We start from the raw sequence: 22,393 nt of genomic DNA on the forward strand, positions 1-22,393 counted from the left end.
TAAATAAATCAGTCTCTGCTGCTTCCTGCTGGATTACCTGCTCTACTCACCGGCGGTTCCCATACCCGCTACAGCCTCCCAGCTCTCCTGCTGTGTCTGCACCGGGACAAGCCTCTCTACTCAGCGGCGGTATGCATACTTGTTATTGACTATTAACTGTTATCCTGCATATCTGCTTTGGACAAGTTTCTCTACTCAGCAGCGGTATACATACCCGCTATAGACTATTAGCTGTTATCCTGCATATCTGCTTTGGACAAGCCTCTCTACTCAGCAGCGGTATACATACCCGCTATAGACTATTAGCTGTTACCCTGCATATCTGTTTGGACAAGCTTCCCCTTCCACCCGGCCGGCCAGCTACAGACCTGAAAGCGTTCCCGTTGCTAGGCAACGGGACGCTGCATGAAGATAGCGCTACGGCGCTAAAGGATGACAAGCACTACGGCGCTGGAGCAATGACAGCACTACTAGTGCTGAGGGCATTGGCTAGCAGCACTATTTAAGCCTCTCTGACCCCACCTCCTGTGCCAGAGTTTCAGGTCCTTTCCTGTCCTCCAGCGTTCTAGTGTTCCTGTGATTATCTGTTTCCTGACCTTTTCCTTCCTCCAGTTTATTGCCGTTTGCCTGTGACCATTGTGACCCGGATTGCCTTAACTACCCTTTTGGATCTCCCTTTTGTACCTCGCTGTCAGAACGTTATCGACCCGGCTTAACTCACTACCCCTTCGGATTCTCCTTGTGTACCTGCATTGCCCGCACCGTTGCCGACCCGGCCTGTCTGACATTCCTCTTGTACTTCGCTATCTGACTCATGGAAGGACCGCGACCTGCGTGATTCCTGCAGCTAAGTCCATACCTCCTTGCGGGGGTCCCTGGTGAACACCAGGGTCACGTTAGACTCCGCACCTTCCTCCGAGTAGTGCCAACGATAGCAGGTACGCTATACTAGTCGTGACATTAATATTACTCTACTTATCCGCACCTGGACAAATCTTCACCTCCTCGCAGTGGTACAACTTGCTATTCGCAGACCACTGACTTCCCCGCTACCTACCTGCACATGGACAAGTCTTCCCATCACAGCAGTGGTACAACTTGCTATCCGCAGACCACTGACTCTCCCGCTACCTACCTGCACCTGGACAAGTCTTCTCATCACAGCAGTGGTACAACTTGCTATCTGCAGACCACTGACTTCCCTGCTACCTACCTGCACCTGGACAAGTCTTCCCATCACAGCAGTGGTACAACTTGCTATCCGCAGACCACTGACTCTCCCGCTACCTACCTGCACCTGGACAAGTCTTCTCATCACAACACTGGTACAACTTGCTATCCGCAGACCACTGACTCTCCCGTTACCTTCCTTCACCTATTCACGTCTGCCCGGCTCTTCTTGGTTGATACCTGCCTCTGCACTATAGTTGCAAGTCGCTGACTTTCCTACCATTATAGCTGCGAGTCGCTGACTCCTATCTACTCCATTGACATTCTCTCTCCACCTGCTGTTGTATAACGTTCCTACTATTCACCCTACTGCCCAGAGGATCGCTGTGTAAACCCCGCCCCTCTGGTAAGCATTATCATCTGGTGAATCCTGGGTAGAACTCCTAGTGCCCGTGACATGTTGGTTCCATGACATGTGTGTAGTGTTGTATAGCCAGGGAAGTAATTCTTACTCAAAATGGATTAAATGTTTCAACCGCCAAAGAAATGACTAGTGAACTTCTCCCATCTCAGTATGTGAGTATCAGTTCACAAAAACACCACTGAAATTGTTCCCTCATTGCTAAGATCGTGTCTGCCAATTATAAATACATGTGAACAGTCCAAATCAACCACATTTTATTTTATGGTAATTATAAACAAATGGCAGACTTTTTTAATAATTCATTGTTAAAGAGTTTTTCTAATGAGATAACTAAAATAAATAAAATAATATAATCTCTATCCAAGTTAAATGTGTTAGACATACATAGACCATGAAATATACAACATTTTCATATATCAGTAACCTCTTAAAATAAACTTAAAGAAAATAACTTTTTTTATTTCATAATTCCTTAAAACTATCGATTACACAATTGCCAATTTTATGAGGAAACACGTCTGTTATTTTGCAATACTAAACAACACACTAATTTTACTTTTCTTTCTGTCTAACTTTTTATTGCATTATAAAAACAACACATTCACGAAAGGTGTTCAGGATTGGAAATAGCGCACATTGCTTCTCATAAATAATGTCTGCAACATTGTTTGTCTACTGATATCAATCAGCAAAATGTGAAAACCTACAAGACAAATCACAGTGAAAACTATCATCGTCAGTGAAACAAATATTAGATTGTATCTATTATGTTCTGTACAGACATAGTGTATCAGTTTCCTGGATAGTTGACCCTGTTTGTCGTTTTAATGAATAATTTGCTAAACCTGCTGCGAATCTGTTTGGTTTTAATCCCATATATCAAGGGATTTATCACTGGGGGCAACAGAAGGTAAATGTTCCCAAAGAGGATATGTAGGTTTTGAGTTGAATTGAATTTAAACCTGTGTACCACAGACAGGCCTATCAGGGGTATATAATAGATGAGGACAGCGCATATGTGTGCTGCACATGTACTGAAGGCCTTAACATAGGCATCGTCTGCCAGAACAACTGCTGTTTTAATAATCAGTAGGTAAGACACAGAGATGAAAAGACTGTCTATCCCCATGACAGAGAGGATGACAAACAGACCATAGATAATATTGACCGTTACATCAGCGCAGGCAAGATTCATGAGCTCCGGATGTAGGCAATAGGAATGTGTCAGTAGGTTATCTTTCCAAAGTGTGAACCGTTTGATAATCAACGGGATAGGTATCATCAGAGCGGCTCCTCTGACTACAATAACAGAAAAAATCTTCGTGATTGTCTCAATTGTTAAAATAGAAGAATATCTTAGAGGGTGGCAAATAGCCACGTAGCGATCTACAGCCATGGCCACCAATATCCCAGACTCTATCGCAGAAAGGAAATGGAGGAAGAACATCTGGGTCAGACACATATTGAAAGTGATCTGCCTGGTGTCAAACCAGAAGATCCCCAGCATTCTCGGCATGGCCGTGGTGGCTATAAACAGATCGATAGCTGACAACATGAACAGGAAGATGTACATAGGCTCGTGAAGCTTCTCATCCACTTTGATGATGTACAGGAGACTGAGGTTCCCTATGACAGCAACCATATATATTGATAAGAGGGGAAATCCAATCCAGAATTGATAGCCATCCAAGGATGGGATTCCACTGAGGATGAAAATGCTGCTATTGCTGCACATGGATTTATTATACAACAACATGATCTGTATTTGGTCACAGAAAATACATTGTCTTCTGTAAAAGAAATGGAAAAGTTAGACAGGTGTCAATACTCTTCCTTTTTATGTATTTTTAGGCATTGGTACTAAAATTTCATTTTGTAGACAGATCTATATCCATATGTTTCCCATGGCTGAAAATAAAGCCTACTTGTGTAATTTTAATCTATTTGTAGATAAACCATTTTTTTTTTCACTTCTTTATACTAGACAAAATCAGAGGTAAATGTATCAAGCTGTAAGTTTCCAGCAGGTTTGAAAAGTGGAGATATTGCCTATAGCAATTAACCAGATTCTAGCTGTCATTTTGTAGAATGTGCTAAATAAATGATAAGTACAATCTGATCTCCACATTTGAAACCCGCTGGAAACTCACAACTTAATACACTTGCCCCCACGAGTTGTCAGATACTCGTGTGTTCGAAAAACCCTACAGTGATTTCTAAGTGAGCCAGCTCCATCATGAATCAATAGAATGATGCACAGATCACACCAATTTCCAGCCCTGTTAGTAGCCCCTCTAAAATTCTAGGTCTTTAGCACTGACCTAGGTAAGTTCACTAGTAATTGTGCTTGAAACGTAACATCCCTTCTCCCTATTTATCTAATACTAGAACTAATTCTAAAATGAGTCAATGAAAATATTTAAGGACACCTTGACATTATATTATTATTCACCAAATTCACGTATGGGAAAATTTTATTTATTTCAACTTAATCAAAGTTATTTTCTTTTAAGGAAAATGTTCTCAGTATGTAAATGACAGAGATAAATCACATTCAAGGGAGATGAGCAAAGAAAGGGAGTGTCACGTTAATGTTAAATTTACCACCGACTGGTCTTGGCGCTACTAAACAGGGGGGCGCGGAGTCTAATTCACCCCCAGTGTCCACTAGGGTCAAGTACAAGGGAGTAAGGACTTGGCTACATGAGGTATGCAGGTCATGGTTCTCAGAGTTATTCACCACTGCTGTGCCATGGTGAACAGGAATGGTCAAACGGTCCAGGTCGAAGCCAACAGTGAATGAGGAAGATCCAAAAGGATGCTCAGAAAGAAGCCAAGGGTCAAAACCTGAACAAACAATGCAGTGCCAGAGACAAACAAGAGAGAGAGTAGTCAGGAAACAAACCAAAAGTCAGGAGCAAAATGCAGGTAACCGGATACAGGCAACTGGAACGCTGGAACTGGTGTCAACCAATGCTCTGGCACCAGAATGGTGTCAGAGGCCTCCTAATATAGAAGGAAGTAGAACCTGATTGGTCGATAAAAGATTCAGTGGTCAGAATGCAACGGACTGCCTATAGAGATTGTGCATGCATTTGCAGCGTGACTGAGCCAACCCAAAAGAGCGTTCAGTTCGCTAGGCAATGGAACGCATGCGGTGAGGAGAAGCAAATGTCCGGCCCCAGAATCTAGGGAAAGTGCAGGTATGGCGCCTGACAGGGAGAAATAATTGAAGAAAGAGGTTGATAAGCACAAATATAGAGAAACATGTAACATTCTCATTATATATATCATATATCTTATATTGGTTGCTACAGAACGAATTTCACTCCAGGTATACAGAGGGATCACTCTATATTTCTCCTCAGACCTTTTGTAATGATTATTTCACTACTACAATCAATCCATCTCTCTAACTAAATATGTTATTTTCTCCCACATATATAAAGTTGAATATTTTGTAGCTAAATTAAGAATAGTTTTTCTCTGATAAAGATCTGTGCAGTGGATACAGTTTTTCATCTTCCATAATGTAGCCAGGGCAATGGTTGAAAGACACACTGATTTCCCCAGATTAGTTGTCCAACATGGGACTGGCAGTGATAGACGCTGATAGGGCAGCAGAGAGACGTTGTCACCAGCCTGAGACAAAGATCACTGTAGAGACAGGAATGAGAAGAGCAGAGAGATAATTGTTGAAAGACCTTGAGACATACCGGAGCCGGTGTGTTTAAAATGCACATAGTGAATGACTCTCACCTCTTCACATCACCTTTTAAACTTAACCTTAAAACTATAATAGTTAAATAAAGACATGGACACTCTCGTATGATGGCAAATAATTTATCACAGATTTAAATTGGTGGCAAAAAGCAACTGCGGGAAAGCAAATGACAAATGACTGAACCATACTGGTGAAGGCAAACTGGCCCTGAATCCACCTAACCACGGATTAACTCCCTTAACATATGGCCAGAGACCACGCCCCCTCCCGGCTCACAATAACCTGCCATTACTAAGCCGATTAAGAGGTCCTCCTAAGAGGGACCAAGAGCTACCAGTACCTCAAAGGGGGGGGGGGGGGTCAGCGACCCGCGGGCAATCAGCAATAGCGCAGTATGCCACAGCCGCTGACCGTAGTGCTTTTCTACCACCGCTGTTGTCCTTTACTGGACGAACAGCCCGCCACCAGATGACCCCAAAATAACACCTAACTGTGACTAAATACGGACATTAAAGATATCTAGCCCTGCCTCAGTGAGATATACCCCATCGTTACGGTACAGCTGCAGTTGGTTGGTGAGCAAAGGGTGACTAATTACAAAAATCTCCAAGGTAGACGTGACATGTCCTATGGCTCGATTGGTCTTTCTAATGATCTTTTGCATTCTCCTAAGGGGAATTTCTGGTCTCCAGCATAAACGGGGCACTACTGCGGACCAGACAAGGTTTATGGTCATTGTGATTTTATGGTCTGCAAATCTGGATGAATTTTTATAATTAGGTCCAACGATTTGTCTTTCCCAAAGTCGTTGCCTCCTAGGTGTATAGTGATTACTTCTGGAGGTCCTATTCTTCGAATTTCTTTATTAAGCCAAGGCAGAAAGTCGGGCCAACAAAAGCCCCATCTATCGTGCCAATGGATACCTACAGGGACCTGAAAAGCATTGAAATTGGAGGCCATCTTGTTTATGGACACCCACTACACATAGGAGGGGCCTATCACCCAAATATGTCTCCTCCACAACTGGCACCTGCAGACAAAAAGTACTCCAAGTGAGCCTCAAAAGTAATAATTGTTGGAATACAGGACACCACCTATCGATCCTAGCCTATGAGTAAAGATTGAGAAAAGAAGGAGAAGAGGGGCATGGAAATCCAAGTGAAGGCAAAATGTCATAAAATGTCATAAAAAACCCTTGACACACATCACTAATCAGGCCTTGATCCAGGGGAAAAAACAGGAAAAATCTCTTCACGCCTTCGCTAAAAGCGACAAGCAGCATGCCCTGGGTCACTGCTTGGAGGGAGGAGTGAGGAAGGGATGAGAGAGGGGGGGGGTTGAAGAATTGAAGAGAGTTAAGAATCAGAAAGGTAGGAAGGGAGCAGGTTAGACACGAGCTTAAATGTATGTTTTATACGTGGAGGATTTCCATCTTACTAGGGTTTTTATTGCGGCAACGGAGGAGATGGACAATGCAGTGGCTGTAAACGCGCCAATCCTAAATGAGTGTGTGCCAAACAGGGATCCATCTATACTCAATAGACTCAATGTTTTCTTGAAGAGTGCATTAAAGTAGTAGTGGGAAATTCAGGAACCGTTTTAATCTGACAAAAATACTTGAGCAGTGTCGGGTCTGATCTCTATAAGCTGTTTGGTTAGCGCAATCTACAAATTTCGGAATCATGGTCTGCCACCATTTGAATCTACGTGCCTCTATTTGTCTGGTCGGTCTTGGACCTAGAAATTTTACAGGACAGCTGATCGTCTTTTAACACTACGGGCCTGAGTCATTAAGGATCTTAACTTGAGAAACTTCTTATTTCAGTCTCCTGGACAAAACCATGTTAAAATGCAAGGAGTGCAAACTAGTATTCTGTTTTGCACATAAGTTAAATACTGACTGTTTTTTCATGTAGCACACAAATATTTGATTGCTTATTTGTACACTGAAATTTAAAGTTGATATTTGTGTGCTACATGAAAAAACATAATCTAAGGATGCGCTCTGTTTGTTGATCAATTGAACAACTCCCAGATTGTCGCACCAGAATATTAAGTGTCGACCCCTCAGCCTGGTGGCCCACAAATCTACAGCTACTATGATTGGGAACAGCTCCAGGACCAATAGATTGGAAACTAGCCCGGACTGACACCAAGACTCCGGCCAGCATGCTGAATACCATTCCCGTCAAGATTGGCTATGAAACCCTTTGTGCCTGAAGCATCAGTGTATAGTTGTAGGTGAAGGTTGGATAATGCGTGAGCAGGCCAAATTCATTTCCCATTAAATTCGCTCAGGAACCGACGCCATACTTGTAGGTCTTCCTTGATTTCCAGAGAAAATTACACCGCCGAATGTGGACGAGTCAGGCCGGTTGTGGCCCTTTGCAACTTCTGACAAAATATTCGGCCCATAGGAATATTGCGGCAAGCAAAGTTGAAAAAAGCTAACATGCAATGCACTTTCCTAAGTGGAACCGCCTGAGCGCCTTGGATCAAAATAACAGAGTTTAACATTTTGAGAATTTTGTCCCGGGGGAGACGACAGCAACCAGCCTGGGTGTCAATCTCTGTTCCCAGGTAGGACAATCAGGAAGGGGACCTTCGGATTTATTCTGTGTGATAGGCACACCTAAGACCATGAAAAGAGCTTGAGCTGATGCAAATATATCTGAACCCCGGGGTGACTGCTGGGCCTATGAACAAAAAATCATCTAGGTAAAGGGCTATTCCATGATGACCTGTGCCTGTTGTAGGCACCAGTGGAGAAAGGAGCTAATTTTTTTAAAGAAAGCACATCATATTGAACAACCCATGGGTAAGCAGCAGTCAATGTAAAATCCGTCATGCAGTTGAAAACCCATGAACTTGAATGAGCTGGGGTGCAGGGGAAGTGCCCGAAAGGCAGATTCTATATCCAACTAAGCCAACTGGGGACCAATACCAAATTCTTGGACTAATGACAGGGCAGACTCAATCGACTGATAGTTCACTGAGGTAAGTTGCTCATCAATTGCATCATTCACCGATTTGCCGGTTGGTTAAGACAGATGTTGGATTAACCTAAACTTACCGGCCGCTTTTCACTCATATGGGAGATATCACAAAATTGGGAAGGGGATGCGTGTTAAATGGGCCAAGCATACATCCCAAACAAATTTCTTTTCTGCCAATATCTGAGGAAAAATAAGCGCTGATTTGAAATTTTTGGGAATGGGTATTTTAAAACCATGTTGAAAGCCTGTTCTCAAGAATGTGGACACTTCTTGATCGGGGAAAAGTTGAAGCCATTTAAGTAAGGCCTGGTCCTCGGCAGGAGGAATATATGTGGCAATACTTGCACGCCGCTCCTATGGTAAAAGATCCTGGGTTAAAGTCATAGCATCAGTTTTTGTTGAAGGGGCCCTCCCAGATGTCGGCAACCGCTTAGGTCGAGTTGTGAGCAATGCCCATTTACTCAGGTGCATAAGCTCTATCTAGTTTTCCACATACTTGAAATCTAGCGGGAGGCTCTTGCTACCACTCAACTTTTGCCTGAACTGCTCTTCATAGGCTCTCCGGATCATATCATTGGTGTAAATGTCGTTAATCATATGAAGGTAGCTGCAAACATTTCTGCCTTCGTCAGACCTGGTCTAGGTATATACCGCAGCAAATACACAGAAGCCGCTAAGCCAAATGGAGAAGTATTTTTAGGACTCTTCACCTATGCCATTTTTTTCACGTGCAGCTGCTAAGTTCTCTTTTCCTAACACTGTTACGGAAAACATATGCTCCTTTCCTAATCCTATCCTTAGCGCTGTTCCTTATAACCCACATGAGAGCGGTATTTTCACACTGCATTTCGTCGCTGCCATGCACCCTACTGGGAATAAAAAGGGCCATCCTGCTGTTTAAAGGTCGCTTCCCTGCCAATTGGCCCAGAAGTAGCTTAATTAGTTTGGGCGAGTCTTGATCGCTATCGGAAGATTCGTCACTGGTGCTATTGATGGGTGCGCTAGTGTCAAGTGCATATGAGAAGATGTATACTCACCAAACGAATTGTCATCTCTGGGCACACCCCTTGAGGCTGCTGCTGGCACCTCTATGCTCTGACTTAGAGGCAACCCTCGCTTCTGCCCCCTTCTGGTGTTCTGGCTGGAAGCCGGCTGGGTCTGTGAAAGCTGCGTATCTAGAACGAAACAAGCATTAGCAAATGAAATTTGAGTGCTCCTATATCCTCTGTCATTGTTTTGATGGCTCCTGCAGGGTGATCGTCTAATGTCAGCAATAGGTTCTGGAGATGCTGTTCGGTTGGCGCTCTTTTTGGCTGGTACTAGCACCTCGTTGCAAATGTATGTGTGAGGGATGACGGTGTTGCCTGCTGTGAGAGGAAGGGCTAATGAAATGTTGGGATCACCTAAGGAGGGCATCAGCAGAGTAATGTGTTGCCTGAGTGTGCAGAGGGGGTAAGTTAACCAGTTGGTACTGCCTGGCGCCTGACCTAGAGCTATATGAAATATTTTCTACTGCCTGATTGAGAATAGCCGGCAGGAGAGGCCATTGTGAGGGATCGTCTGCGGAGGTGGGTCGTCATCTATGATGTTGGGATGCATAATGTCCACCCTGTTGTCTGTGGCCAGAGGGATGCAACAAACGCCTGTACGCTGTCCTGTCCACCATTAGTGACCTGTTAGTCGTGGCCCTGTCAGAGCTGCAAGGAACACATAAAAAAAGATGAGGGGAATCCCCATCTGTAGTATAGTACCCCTGAGAATCTGAGCCCAGATACCTAGGATCGTCATAACAATCCTGTAGCGAATGATGCATAGTTTTTTGTAATGACCCCTTTTGATATATGGGATGGAGTGTTGTGTAAGGGGAATGGGGGTGTGTAGGATCATGAAGGAGGTAACCCCGAAGCTAACTCTTCCCTGAAGCCTGTAATCTCCGGTCCTGCCTATAATGAGGGCTGTCACCTCGAAGAGGGGCTCTATAATTAGGCTCCCTTGAATGATGGGTCCCACTGCTTTGTTCTAATGGGAGGTTATGGGGGGCTGCAGATTGAATTAGTGGAGAAGGGGACCGTCATGAATATCCACACATTGTCCCTGGGCCATGGTTGTAACTGTTGTAGGGGAGGGAATGGACTGGACAATGCCCTGCTCCTGGCCCTGTGTAACGAGCTATGGTGATCCATGGCTTGCTTCCCTCAGCTACGTCCTGGCTGTCATAGCAATAGCCGGGACGTCACTTCCTTTTTCCTCCATCCCGACCATCACCGTGGCAATGGTCAGGATGCTTTCTAAGCAGCGCTGCGTCCTGGCAACACTGGGAAGCCGGGTGCTTGTGCATTTAGTAAAATAATAGCCTGCGGAGTAATTAATCTATTTATTTAACTAGGCATCCCCTGGGGTTACTTTGCAGATAGGGCTCTGATTGGCTACTTTCTGTCTTTCAGGCAGGGAGATATTAGCCTCCCTGACAGTTATAGCGTCTCTTGAGGAATTGCTGACCTGCTGTGTTTAGTATCTTGTGTATGCTGCTGATACTCTGGATTGAAATATCGTTGTGACCTCTTGCTTGTTATTGGACCTTGCCTGTTTTCTGATCGCCCTGACCTCTCGACCTGTTTCTTGGATTTTCCTAATTGCCGCCAGCCCTGATCTTATTGCCTGTCTCCGACCTCCCTATCTGCTACGAACCTCAGCCCACCTTCCAACTACCCGCTACCATCTGGATACCCTTCATCTTCCATCGGCTGCGGTGTTGCTCATAATCTTACACACCATTAGAGTTAAGTCCTGTAGGCATCTGAGTACCTGTGAGCATATCAAGCTCTACGGGAAAGTCGGATGCTATAGGCGATGACCTCTACCACCAGTTCTGTAAGTTTATGACAGGACCCACCAGCGTAACTCCATGTAACCAGAACTATGTGCTTTGGTCCTAGCAATTATCCTGCGTGGAGAAGATAGAGGGGAACTGCTTGCCGTGGGAATACTGGGTAAGAGACGGCGTGTCACGGAATTGCAGAGATGGCCGCGAACCGGTGTTGGCTCGACTGAACAGGGAGGCGCGGAGTCTAACGTACCTCCAGTATTCACCAGGGACCCCTGAAAGGGAGTTTGGGCTTAGCTGCAGAGGGTACGCAGGTCAGGGATCTCCAAGACAGTCACCGCTGTAGCGATAGCAGTAGACAGGCGTAATTAGGCAATCCAGGTCAGAGCCAACCGAGCGGTGCAGTACACAGGGAGAATCCAGAGAAAATCAGGTCAAGCCAAATAGTCAAACCAGCCGGGCAGCGAGGTACCAAAACGAAACACAGGAGAATAGTAACAGGATGCCGAGTCAGAACCGAACAGCACTCAATCAGAAGTTCAGAAAGCGCTGGAGCAGGGGTGAACCAATACTCTGGCACTAGACTTGTGTCAGAGGGTGCTTTATATACCATGAGGTGCACCGACAGGTGAGCGGAGATAGCGACCCGCTGAAGGTGCAGGCTTCTGTCTCCTGCACCAAGTGTCAGTGCGGAAATGGCGCTTGACATTACGTTTGTTGCTGGCAGCGGGCTTGGGCTTGGTAGGTGCCGCAGAACCTGAGAGTGGCGGGACACAGAAGTTCTGGTGTCCGCTGTCTGTGCATGTGCGCGGAAGTGGGAGCTTCCAGCCGGTATCTCGGGCCACGTTTCCTTGGTTCTTTGCTGCGGCGACCAATTAAGTGCTGGCGCTTGTGAGGGGCAGTCCTCAGGTCAGCTTCGGACAAGCCACCATCATCAGAGGTGACTGTTGCTGCTATAAAATGGCCGCCAGCACTAGAGGAGTGGGGGAGAGACCCTTAGACGGAATGGTAAGGAGAGAGCGTACTTAGGATGAGACATTGTGGGAAAGGGGGAGCAAGTAGACAGGATAAAATGGGATGAAGTGAAACAGGCGGAAAGTAGACAGAGGTTAGCTGAGAGCAAGAGGTAGAGAATGAAATAAACGGAGGTAAATCAAGGGGTTTGAGTAAGGATAGGTGAATGTGTAGAGAGAGGATATGAAAAAACATGCAAGAAACAGCAAGGAGCAGGGGTGAAATAGATGGCAGGCAAAAATAAAATGATCAGCTTATCTGCAGCTTGTCTCTGGTTTTCAGCCAGGAAGAAGAGGCAGCCTACATGCAACCAGTGCTTATATCAACTTCATAATCACTCCCTTTTGAGCTATTGGCTGACCTGTGGCTGAACTGTTAACTCCTGAGTTGCTGATTGTCACGAACACCCCAGCCTGTCCCAGATACAGCAATCTGAATAGCTGGTCATTACTGGTGTGACCTTAATGAATTAACAATGAATGCACCTTTTCTGCCACCACAAAGGATTTATTATGGTGTCCTTACGTTTACCAGAATCACTTATTACTGTTTCACACTTAAATCACATACACATGCATGAGCCTCCCTGGGCTTCATATATTCACAAAGAATCACAAAGATATATGCTAGATTAAATATGTTTAATTTGAAAAATATTTCCAAGACTTATTTACAAAAAATAATGACAAGACATAAAAAAAGTTGCAAAAATAAGTTTCATAGAATAAAAAAGGAAGTAAAATCAGATATATTACTTACTAGTTAAGACCTGATGTGTGTGGGAGTTGAAATGGGACATTCCAGTCTTGATAGACTCCCTTGAAGAAATGAACACTGTACTTTTGATAGAATGGATTTTTAAACCATCTGGACACGTGTGCTGTGGAGTGACAAATCACGCTTCTCTGATTGGCAGTCAGATGGGCAAGTCTGGGTTTGGCGAATAATACCTGCCTAACTGCATTATTATTATTAGTATTATTTAATTATTTATTTATAAGGCGACAGATATTCCATAGTGCCGGATACAGAAGCAAGTAAAAAATAGATGAAGTAAAACATGTCAGTAGCACAGATAAGTGTGAGTAATGCTATGGAGAATCACAAAGAGTACAGCAAAAGGCGTGATAGGATGAATGAGGGACAGGAGACAGACATGGGACAATAGGTAGAGAGGACCCTGCCTGTGAGGGTTTACATTCTAAATGGAGGGGTGGTGAGAGACAGTAGGACTAACTGGGAGAAAAATTTAAATGGCAGGCGAGGAAGAGGAGGTGGATAGAATGATTAGGAGGTGGTAGGAAAGGTGAAATTTTGAAAAGGTGAGTTTTGCATGAGCGTTTGAAGGGCTGTAGTTTGAGGGAGAGTCGAGTGAGATGTGGTAGGGAGTTCCAAAGATTAGGGGCAGCACGGCAGAAGTCTTGGAGGCGAGCATGGGAGGAGGTAATGAGAGGTGAATTGAGGTGGAGATCAGAGGCGGAGCTCAGTGGCCGGGTAGGTATCTACCTCTAAACAAGGTCAGAGATGTAAGGGGGAGAAGTGTTGATAAGGGCTTTAAAAGTGAGGGTAAGGAGTTTGAATTAATTTCTGAAACGGATAGGGAGCCAATGATGGGATTTACACAGAGAAAAAGCAGAAGAGATGCAGTGGGAGAGTAAGATAAGCGTAGCCACAGCTAGGATTGAAGGTCAGAAGTGCGAGAGTGAGGAAGACCAGTGAGAATGAGGTTCTACTAGTCAAGACGAGAAATGATGAGTGAATGGACCAGAATTTTGGTTGCTTCCTGCGAGTGGAAGGTACGGTCTTTAGTAATGTTACGAAGGCAGAAGTGGCAGGATTTAGCGAGGGACTGGATATGAGGGGTAAAGCTGAGGGCTGAGTCAAAGTTGATTCCACAGCCGCGGGCTTGGGTGACAGGAGAAAGAGGGATGTTGTCAACCAAGAGGGAGATATTGCGAGGGATAGCAACATTGGCAGGAGGAAAAATGATGAGCTCGGATTTGGAGACGTTGAGTTACAGGAAGCGCTGTGACATCCAGGTAGTTACAGCAGAGAGACAACTAGATACTTGGGTTAGGACGGTGGAAGATAGGTCAGGGGAGAAAAGTTAGATTTGGGTGTCATCAGCATATAGGTGGTATTGTAGGCCAACTGATTGAATGAGATCAACAAGGTAGGTGGTGTAGAGAAAGAAGAACAGAGGGCCAAGGACAGAGCCTTGAGGGACTCCAATAGGAAAGGTTAGAGGGGGGGAGGAAGAGTCAGAAGCAGACACACTAAAAGAGTGGCCAGAGAGGTAGGAGGCAAATCAGGAGAGAGCTGTTTTGCCAAGACCTAGGGAATGATGGGTGGTGAAAAGAACAGAATGATCAATGGTGTCAAAAGCAGCAGAGAGGTCAAGTAGTACAAGTAGAGAGAAGTGAACGTTGGACTTAGCTGAAAGTAAGTAATTTGTTACTTTAGTGATGGCAGTTTCAGTTGAGTGAAGGGGATGGAAGCCAGACTGGAGAGGGTCAAAAAGGGAGTATTTGAATACAATGTCATTACAGTCCCTGTTGGTGTAATGGACAAGCATCCAAATACTTTTGTCTGTATAGTGTATGTACTAACATATGAATATTGACACATTACCTATTATTAGTCCTACCATGAAATTGTACATTTTTCATGATTTCCATGCAGTTTGTTGCTTCCAAAATCAGTAACCCATGAACTTGGGTGTTAACATTGCCCACTCTGATTGAACTTGAACAAGAAAAGGGATTGATGGTGATTGCAAGAAATGTTCAAACAAAGTAGGGTGGACCCTGGAAGCAGCATAGATGGATAAAGTACCGCAAGCTGAATATATGATCCATCGAGAATTCATGCAAGTTGAAACCTGGAAAGATCTAAAATCTTCATTGCAGTGGTAAGATGTGGAATACATAGTGTGAATTACACATTAGAAACTATCAGTCTTATTCAGAAGTGTAACAGTGCATCACTGAACTCCATAGCAAAATTAGTTTAAGGGCCCAGTGACACTTCTCTCCTCCCAGGGCCCCCAGTCTGCTCTCAATAGAGCAGAGTGATGGCCTCTTCTGAGCATGACTGGTCTGGCATGTACGCAAGAAGAGGTCACCACTCGTGTCTCTTGAGAGCAGAGTGGGGGCCTTGGGGGGAAGGGGTGCCTAGGATGGGGGAGGCATTTCTGGGCCCCTCCTCACCTTGAGGCCTCATGGGACACCACACCCATGAAAACCCTATTGTTAAGCCCCTATTTTTATTAGCAATGCACTTAAGTATAAAAAACATGTTAAAATCAGAGAACTGTGTGAAAAACTCTTAACGAATGTTGGCTTTTTACCAGCAGTAAAGTACTTTTCTGGAGAGAAACAATTCTCTTTTCTGGATGGTAAAGATATTTCCGGAAACCAGGGAGTTAAATTTTGGTAGCTCTTCTCATTGTTCTATAAATTGTAAAAAGGAAAGGGCTTTATGGTAATTTATTAATAGAATTAAACATAGTGAAGTATTCCAGCATCACTAAATCTGCATAAATAATGAAATGTTTCTGTTTCTTCTCAGTTCCGCAGTTCAATTGAATAATTTCCAATGTTTCTTTAGAAGTATATATGCTCATATGGAGGTCTAATTTATAGATGAATCAGAAGGATCGTGAAGTCCTCCTTTCACATGTATTTATACTAAAAGTCAAGATCAGAGACGTCAGTTGTGTGGAATATATCCTAAGACATCATAGCTGCATTGTCAGCATGTCACATGACAGACAGCGCAAAACAAAGACAGAGCTCATGGATTGTGTTGGCTTGAAATAAATATTTCCTCTTACGTGAGAGAGTCAGTCATTATCCTGTGTTATAGGGGCCTTAGACACATAGAACCGATTGATGCATCCAGTCTACTACATCCCAATGTTTATTTTTTAAATACAACTAAAATCCACATTCAAAAATAAGTCCTAATAATAAAGCACATGCAAGTGTTATACCAGTTCTTAAGTCAAAGGGAAAGATTCAATTGGCTGCAATGTGACACAGGACATTACTCTAAGGAACCTCTGTCAATTTTTCCTTGCACCTGTATGAGGTGCGCGGAAATATGAGAGTACATTCCATCCTCAACATCCGCGCACTGTGTCTTCATAGACTATTCGGAAGACACTTTGCTCTAAATTGAATCTCCCCCAAAGTATTAATTTAAGTTTTGGCACTAAATTTAGCAGCCATTCTGCAATAGACTAAACCAGTGGTTGCCAAACTTTTGCAGTTTCACGGCACCCCTTAGAGTCTCCATAATTTTTTCAAGCCACCCCTCCAAAAATAATTACCGAGCAGTCCTGTTTTATAAGCAGTTGGGGCAAAAAAACGTAATACATATTTAGTTCAGGACAGAAATACTTATTTAGTTGTATGCAAAAATAATACACATAAATCCAAGGGAAAAGAATATTTTATATATTTTTTTCAATTATATTTCTGTCAAAGAATAATTTACAACTAACTCACACTGTGCCCCCTCTGCATCTCCGCTCACATTGTGCCCCCTCTGCATCTCCCCTCACTATGTGCCCTCTCTGCAACTCCGCTGACTCTGTGCCCCCTCTGCATCTCCGCTGACTCTGTGCCCTCTCTGCATCTCCGCTGACTCTGTGTCCCCTCTGCATCTCCGCTGACTCTGTGTCCCCTCTGCATCTCCGCTGACTCTGTGTCCCCTCTGCATCTCCCCTGACTCTGTGTCCCCTCTGCATCTCCACTGACTGTGCCCCCTCTGCATCTCCGCTGACTCTGTGCCCCCTCTGCATCTCCGCTGACTCTGTGCCCCCTCTGCATCTATGCTGACTCTGCCCCTTCTGCATTTCCGCTGACTCTGTGCCCCCTCTGCATCTCCGCTGACTCTGTGACCCCTCTGCATCTCCGCTGACTGTGCCCCTTCTGCATCTCCGCTGACTCTGTGTCCCCTCTGCATCTCCGCTGACTGTGCCCCCTCTGCATCTCCGCTGACTCTGTGCCCCCTCCATCTGCGCTGACTCTGTGCCGCCTCTGCATCCCGGGGGCCAGGGAAAAGAAGAAAAAAAACAGCAAAAAAAACCTTACCAATCCGGCGGCGCCCAGGACCCGCATTCTCCTCTCTCCTGCCGCTTGTCACTGAATGTCGGCCGTGATGACGTCACGCCCAACATTTAGTGAGAAGTGAGGTGGTAAGTTTGAGGTTTTTTTTTTTTTTCTCTTCCCCCGTCTGCGGCACCCCTGTGACAGCTCCGTGGCACTCCTGTGAGCCGGGGTGTGCAGTTTGGGAACCGCCGGACTAAACTAAAACTAAACTTTGTCTTGAAAGAAATGTTACCATTTTTTCATAATTGTTTCTACCTGGAATATTTACACCAGAGATAATGAAATGTTGCAGCCTTAAGGCTAAACATTGATTTATTCTGTCTTTTCACTACTAATTTGGAGCAAAAGTGGGAGCTGAGAGTTCTAATGTCTAATGTTGCCAGAAAAGTTGGACTTGCAGCATCATGGTCCGATTGTCCATCATTTTAGCTTTGTCTCTTAGCAACTCAGTAAGTTGCAATTTTCACAGCTTACATGAGAAACTTCTATAATGTATTTTCTATGACTCCTTACAACCCTGCTGGAAGACTGTTCCATGGACTTTTCATACTTTAACTAATGTCACCTCTCAGTTTACGTCCATCAATCCATCTCCTTTTGCTGTATAATCCCCTTGTATGTAAAGGAGTATGTAATCCCCATGCAGACCCCATGCATACCACATGCAAACTCCATACAGACCCCATTCAGACCCAATGCAGATCACATGCAGCTACCATTCAATCCCATTCAGGACCCATGCAGACTCCATGCAGACTCCATGCAGATCACATGCAGCTACCATACAATCCCATTCAGGACCAATGAAACCTCTATGCAGATCACATGCAGCTACCGTGGAATCCTATTAAGGCCCCATGCAGACACCAAACAACCCCAAACAAACCTTATGCAGACCTAATATGACCCTATGCAGACCCCATGCACACCCTATACAGACATCATGCAGACACAATACAACCCCATAAATGATAGGTAATTACTCGCTCTATTGACTTTCTGATAATCAGTTGAACCCCTTGACAATCATCATCCGAACATTAATAATACACTATTGATTATGAAATTGATCAACCTTAAATGTAATATATAAACAACTTTCCTTCATCAGTGTAATCTATGTGCACAGTCAGTTATATATCTGTCCTCTTCACTCACCTGCGTCAGTGTGGTCTATGTGTACAGTCAGTTATATATCTGTCCTCTCCACTCACCTGCGTCAGTGTGACCTATGTGTACAGTCAGTTATATATCTGTCCTCTCCACTCACCTGCGTCAGTGTGATCTATGTGCACAGTCAGTTATATATCTGTCCTCTCCACACACCTGTGTCAGTGTGATCTATGTGTACAGTCAGTTATATATCTGTCCTCTCCACTCACCTATGTCAGTGTGATCTATGTGTACAGTCAATTATATATCTGTCCTCTCCACTTACCTGCGTCAGTGTAATCTATGTGCACAGTCAGTTATATATCTGTCCTCTCCACTCACCTGCGTCAGTGTGATCTATGTGTACAGTCAGTTATATATCTGTCCTCTCCACTCACCTGCGTCAGTGTGACCTATGTGCACAGTCAGTTATATATCTGTCCTCTCCACTCACCTGTGTCAGTGTGATCTATGTGTACAGTCAGTTATATATCTGTCCTCTCCACTCACCTGCGTCAGTGTGATCTATGTGTACAGTCAGTTATATTTCCGTCCTCTCCACTCACCTGCGTCAGTGTGATCTATGTGTACAGTCAGTTATATTTCCGTCCTCTCCACTCACCTGCGTCAGTGTGATCTATGTGTACAGTCAGTTATATATCTGTCCTCTCCACTCACCAGCGTCAGTTTAATCTATGTGCAGCACAGTGGTAAGTGGTTAGCACTTCTGCCTTACAGCAATAGGGTCATGAGTACAATTCCCGACCATTGCCTTATCTGTGTTGAGTTTGTATGTTCTCCCCGTGTTTGCGTGGGTTTTCTCTGGGTGCTCTGGTTTCCTCCCACACTCCAAAAACATACTGGTAGGTTAATTGGCTGCTAACAAATTGACCCTAGTCTGTCTATGTGTGTATGTTATGGAATTTAGACTGTAAGCTCCAATGGCGAAGGGACTGATGTGAGTGTGTTTTTCTGTACAGCGCTGCGGAATTAGTGGCGCTATATAAATAAACGGTGATGATGATGTGCAGTCAGTTATATATCTGTCCTCTCCCCTCTCCTGCGTCAGTGTGATCTATGTGTACAGTCAGTTATATATCTGTCCTCTCCACTCACCTGCGTCAGTGTGATCTATGTGCACAGTCAGTTATATATCTGTCCTCTCCACACACCTGTGTCAGTGTGATCTATGTGTACAGTCAGTTATATATCTGTCCTCTCCACTCACCCATGTCAGTGTGATCTATGTGTACAGTCAATTATATATCTGTCCTCTCCACTTACCTGCGTCAGTGTAATCTATGTGCACAGTCAGTTATATATCTGTCCTCTCCACACACCTGTGTCAGTGTGATCTATGTGTACAGTCAGTTATATATCTGTCTTCTCCACTCACCTGCGTCAGTGTGATCTATGTGTACAGTCAGTTATATATCTGTCCTCTCCACTCACCTGCGTCAGTGTGATCTATGTGCACAGTCAGTTATATATCTGTCCTCTCCACACACCTGTGTCAGTGTGATCTATGTGTACAGTCAGTTATATATCTGTCCTCTCTAATCACCTGCGTCAGTGTGATCTATGTGTACAGTGAGTTAGATATCTGTCCTCTCCACTCACCTGCGTCAGTGTGATCTATGTGTACAGTCAGTTATATATCTGTCCTCTCCACTCACCTGCGTCAGTGTGATCTCCTAGTGCACATTCAGTGGGGAAAGCAGCAGATATGTTGAGCCCTCTGTGTGGATACATTTATACAGTACAGCCAGAGATCACTGCTGAGGACTGGGAATTTTTCGCTGCCACTTGTGGGGCGCCCAGGGAAAGTACAGTCAAGGAAACAAGATTTTGGATGTCATCCATTAAGAGTAGTGGATTTTACAGTCTCTGGGGGTTCTGTCTTTTTTGGAAAACACTGTTATATTCTCTACAATCACAGCTCCAGAGTTATTGTATTAATTGTTTGTTGACTGAATAGTAGAATATAAGGTTTTATTGGTAATCAACAATGCACCATATTTGATAGCAAATAAAGACAAATTATTACTAGATTTACAATATATTTATCTGGGATCTGCAGATTTGTATAATATTCATCATTTTGGTGTAATTTCCAGACTTAGGACAAAGCAGAGAAGACACTGGCTCCATGTATAAGTGTAACCACAGTGTGTTCAGTCTGTCCCTGTTGTTCTACATAATGTACATCCAGAGATACGTAACTTCCTCTTTCTTTTGTTAGCATGTACTTTTATTACTGTTTACATGTTGTATTATTATTAATATTATTATTTTTATTATTATTATTGTTAATTTTTATTTATAAGGCGCCAATAAAGGTTCCACATCACAGGCCATTAAATATACTGTAGTGTACAATACACAGACAATCCAAGATACAATACAAAATACATTATTGAATTAACATAATTATACAAAGACCAGATATCTACTAATTAACAGATTACACAGATGACTTGGTAACACAGATCAAGTTATTTATGGGACAAAGAATAAGAGTGATGGTAATGGCACATTTGAAGTAGACCTGGGCTCCAGGAAACAGGGTAGGGAAGCTGGACTAGAGGTACAGAAGGTGATGGAATGGTAGAACAAGAACATGAGGAAAGAGGACCCTGCTCTTGAGAGCTTACATTCCAAAGGGAAGGGGAAGACACAAATAGGGTGTTACTGAATGGGGGAGTCGAGGTGATAGCCAAGGTAAAGGAGTTAGGAGGATGACTGATAGGCTTGAATAAAGAAGTGCGTTTTAAGGGCATGGTGAAACCTTGAAGATTATAGGCTAATCTCATAGGGCATAGGACATTATGCCACATGTGGGAAGTAGCCCAGGCTAAGTCATGGACGCGGGAGTGGGAAAAGGTAATCAGTGTGGTAGTTAGGCAACGATTGTTGGCAGAGTGGAGGGACCAGGAAGAAGCAGTGGGAGAGACAAATAAGATGGGCAGCAGCATTGAGGACAGACTGAAGAGGGGCAAGTTGGGAGATGGCAAGGCCAGAGAGGAGCAGGTTACAGTAAGCAAGGTTTGAGATTGCAAGGGAGTGAAGAAGTTTTGGTAGCTTCCAAGGTGAGAAATGGATGGGTCTTGGATATATTGTATGACAGGATTTTAAGAGGTATGTGAGGTTTGAAGGACAGGGAGGAGTCGAGGTTGACCCAATAGGCAGTAGACTTCAGGGACAGAGGAGTGGGAAGTGATATCAACAGAAATAGGGAGGAATGGGGGGAAGGGGTGAGTGAGCCCTGGAAGTAGGGGAGGGGAGACAATCATTTCTGTATTTAAAATATTTATTTTAAGAAAGCACTGAGACATCAAAGATGACATATCTGAGAGACAGAGGAAGATATGAAAGACGAGGGAAGGGGAGAAGTCAGGGTAGGAGTGTTATTTTTGGGAGTCATCAGCATACAGGTGGTACTGGAGACCAAAGAGTTGATGAGGTCACGAAGTGAGGACTTGTAGAGGGAGAAGAGGAGGGGGCCAAGAAATGATCTTTGGGGAACTACGAGAGGTAAGGGAAGAGGGGGGTGGAATTGGAATCATGTGTAGAGACCGAAAATGAGCTGTTGAAATAAGAGGAAAACCAGGAGAGGATAGGGTTGCAGAGGCCTATACATAGGAGAATTTGCAAAGAGGGTGGGTGGTCAATTTGCAAAGGGAGGGAGTGGTCAATAGTATTGAAGGAAGCAGAGAGGTCAAGAAGGATAAAAGGGGGGAAGTGTCCCTTAGATTTAGTATAGAGAAGGGATAAAGTGGATAACAAAGAGAGAGCAGGGAAAAAGAAAAGAGAGAGGGGAAAGGAGAGGAGAGGAGGGATTTGAATTTGGAAGAAGCAATGGGGTTGGAAGACTGGGAGTAAAAGAGAGCATTGAAAGAGGACTGTTTAGATAGTGATAGGGCAGAACTGTGAGAAGAGAGAATGAATGTGAAGGCAAGGAAATCAGTATGA

The 22,393-nt window shown here is 44.1% G+C and overlaps 2 protein-coding genes across 3 annotated transcripts in view; both read right to left on the bottom strand.

Annotated features, from left to right (window-relative positions):
* Positions 1–1,993: 1,993 nt before the first annotated feature.
* Positions 1,994–22,393, bottom strand: part of LOC142140022 (olfactory receptor 51E1-like) — a 62,350-nt gene continuing 41,950 nt past the window's right edge. For both annotated transcript variants that reach the window (XR_012688270.1, XR_012688269.1), the window contains one exon: positions 1,994–2,112. The gene's annotated coding sequence lies outside the window, so the exon portion shown is untranslated. The remainder of the gene's footprint in view (positions 2,113–22,393) is intronic.
* LOC142140023 (olfactory receptor 51E1-like) lies at positions 2,125–3,350 on the bottom strand. Its single transcript, XM_075197883.1, has one exon. The coding sequence runs from the start codon at positions 3,348–3,350 to the stop codon at positions 2,385–2,387; it is 966 nt and encodes a 321-aa protein (XP_075053984.1). The 3' UTR covers positions 2,125–2,384.

This window comes from Mixophyes fleayi, chromosome 2 (assembly GCF_038048845.1).
Source record: "Mixophyes fleayi isolate aMixFle1 chromosome 2, aMixFle1.hap1, whole genome shotgun sequence".
Lineage (NCBI taxonomy): Eukaryota > Metazoa > Chordata > Amphibia > Anura > Limnodynastidae > Mixophyes > Mixophyes fleayi.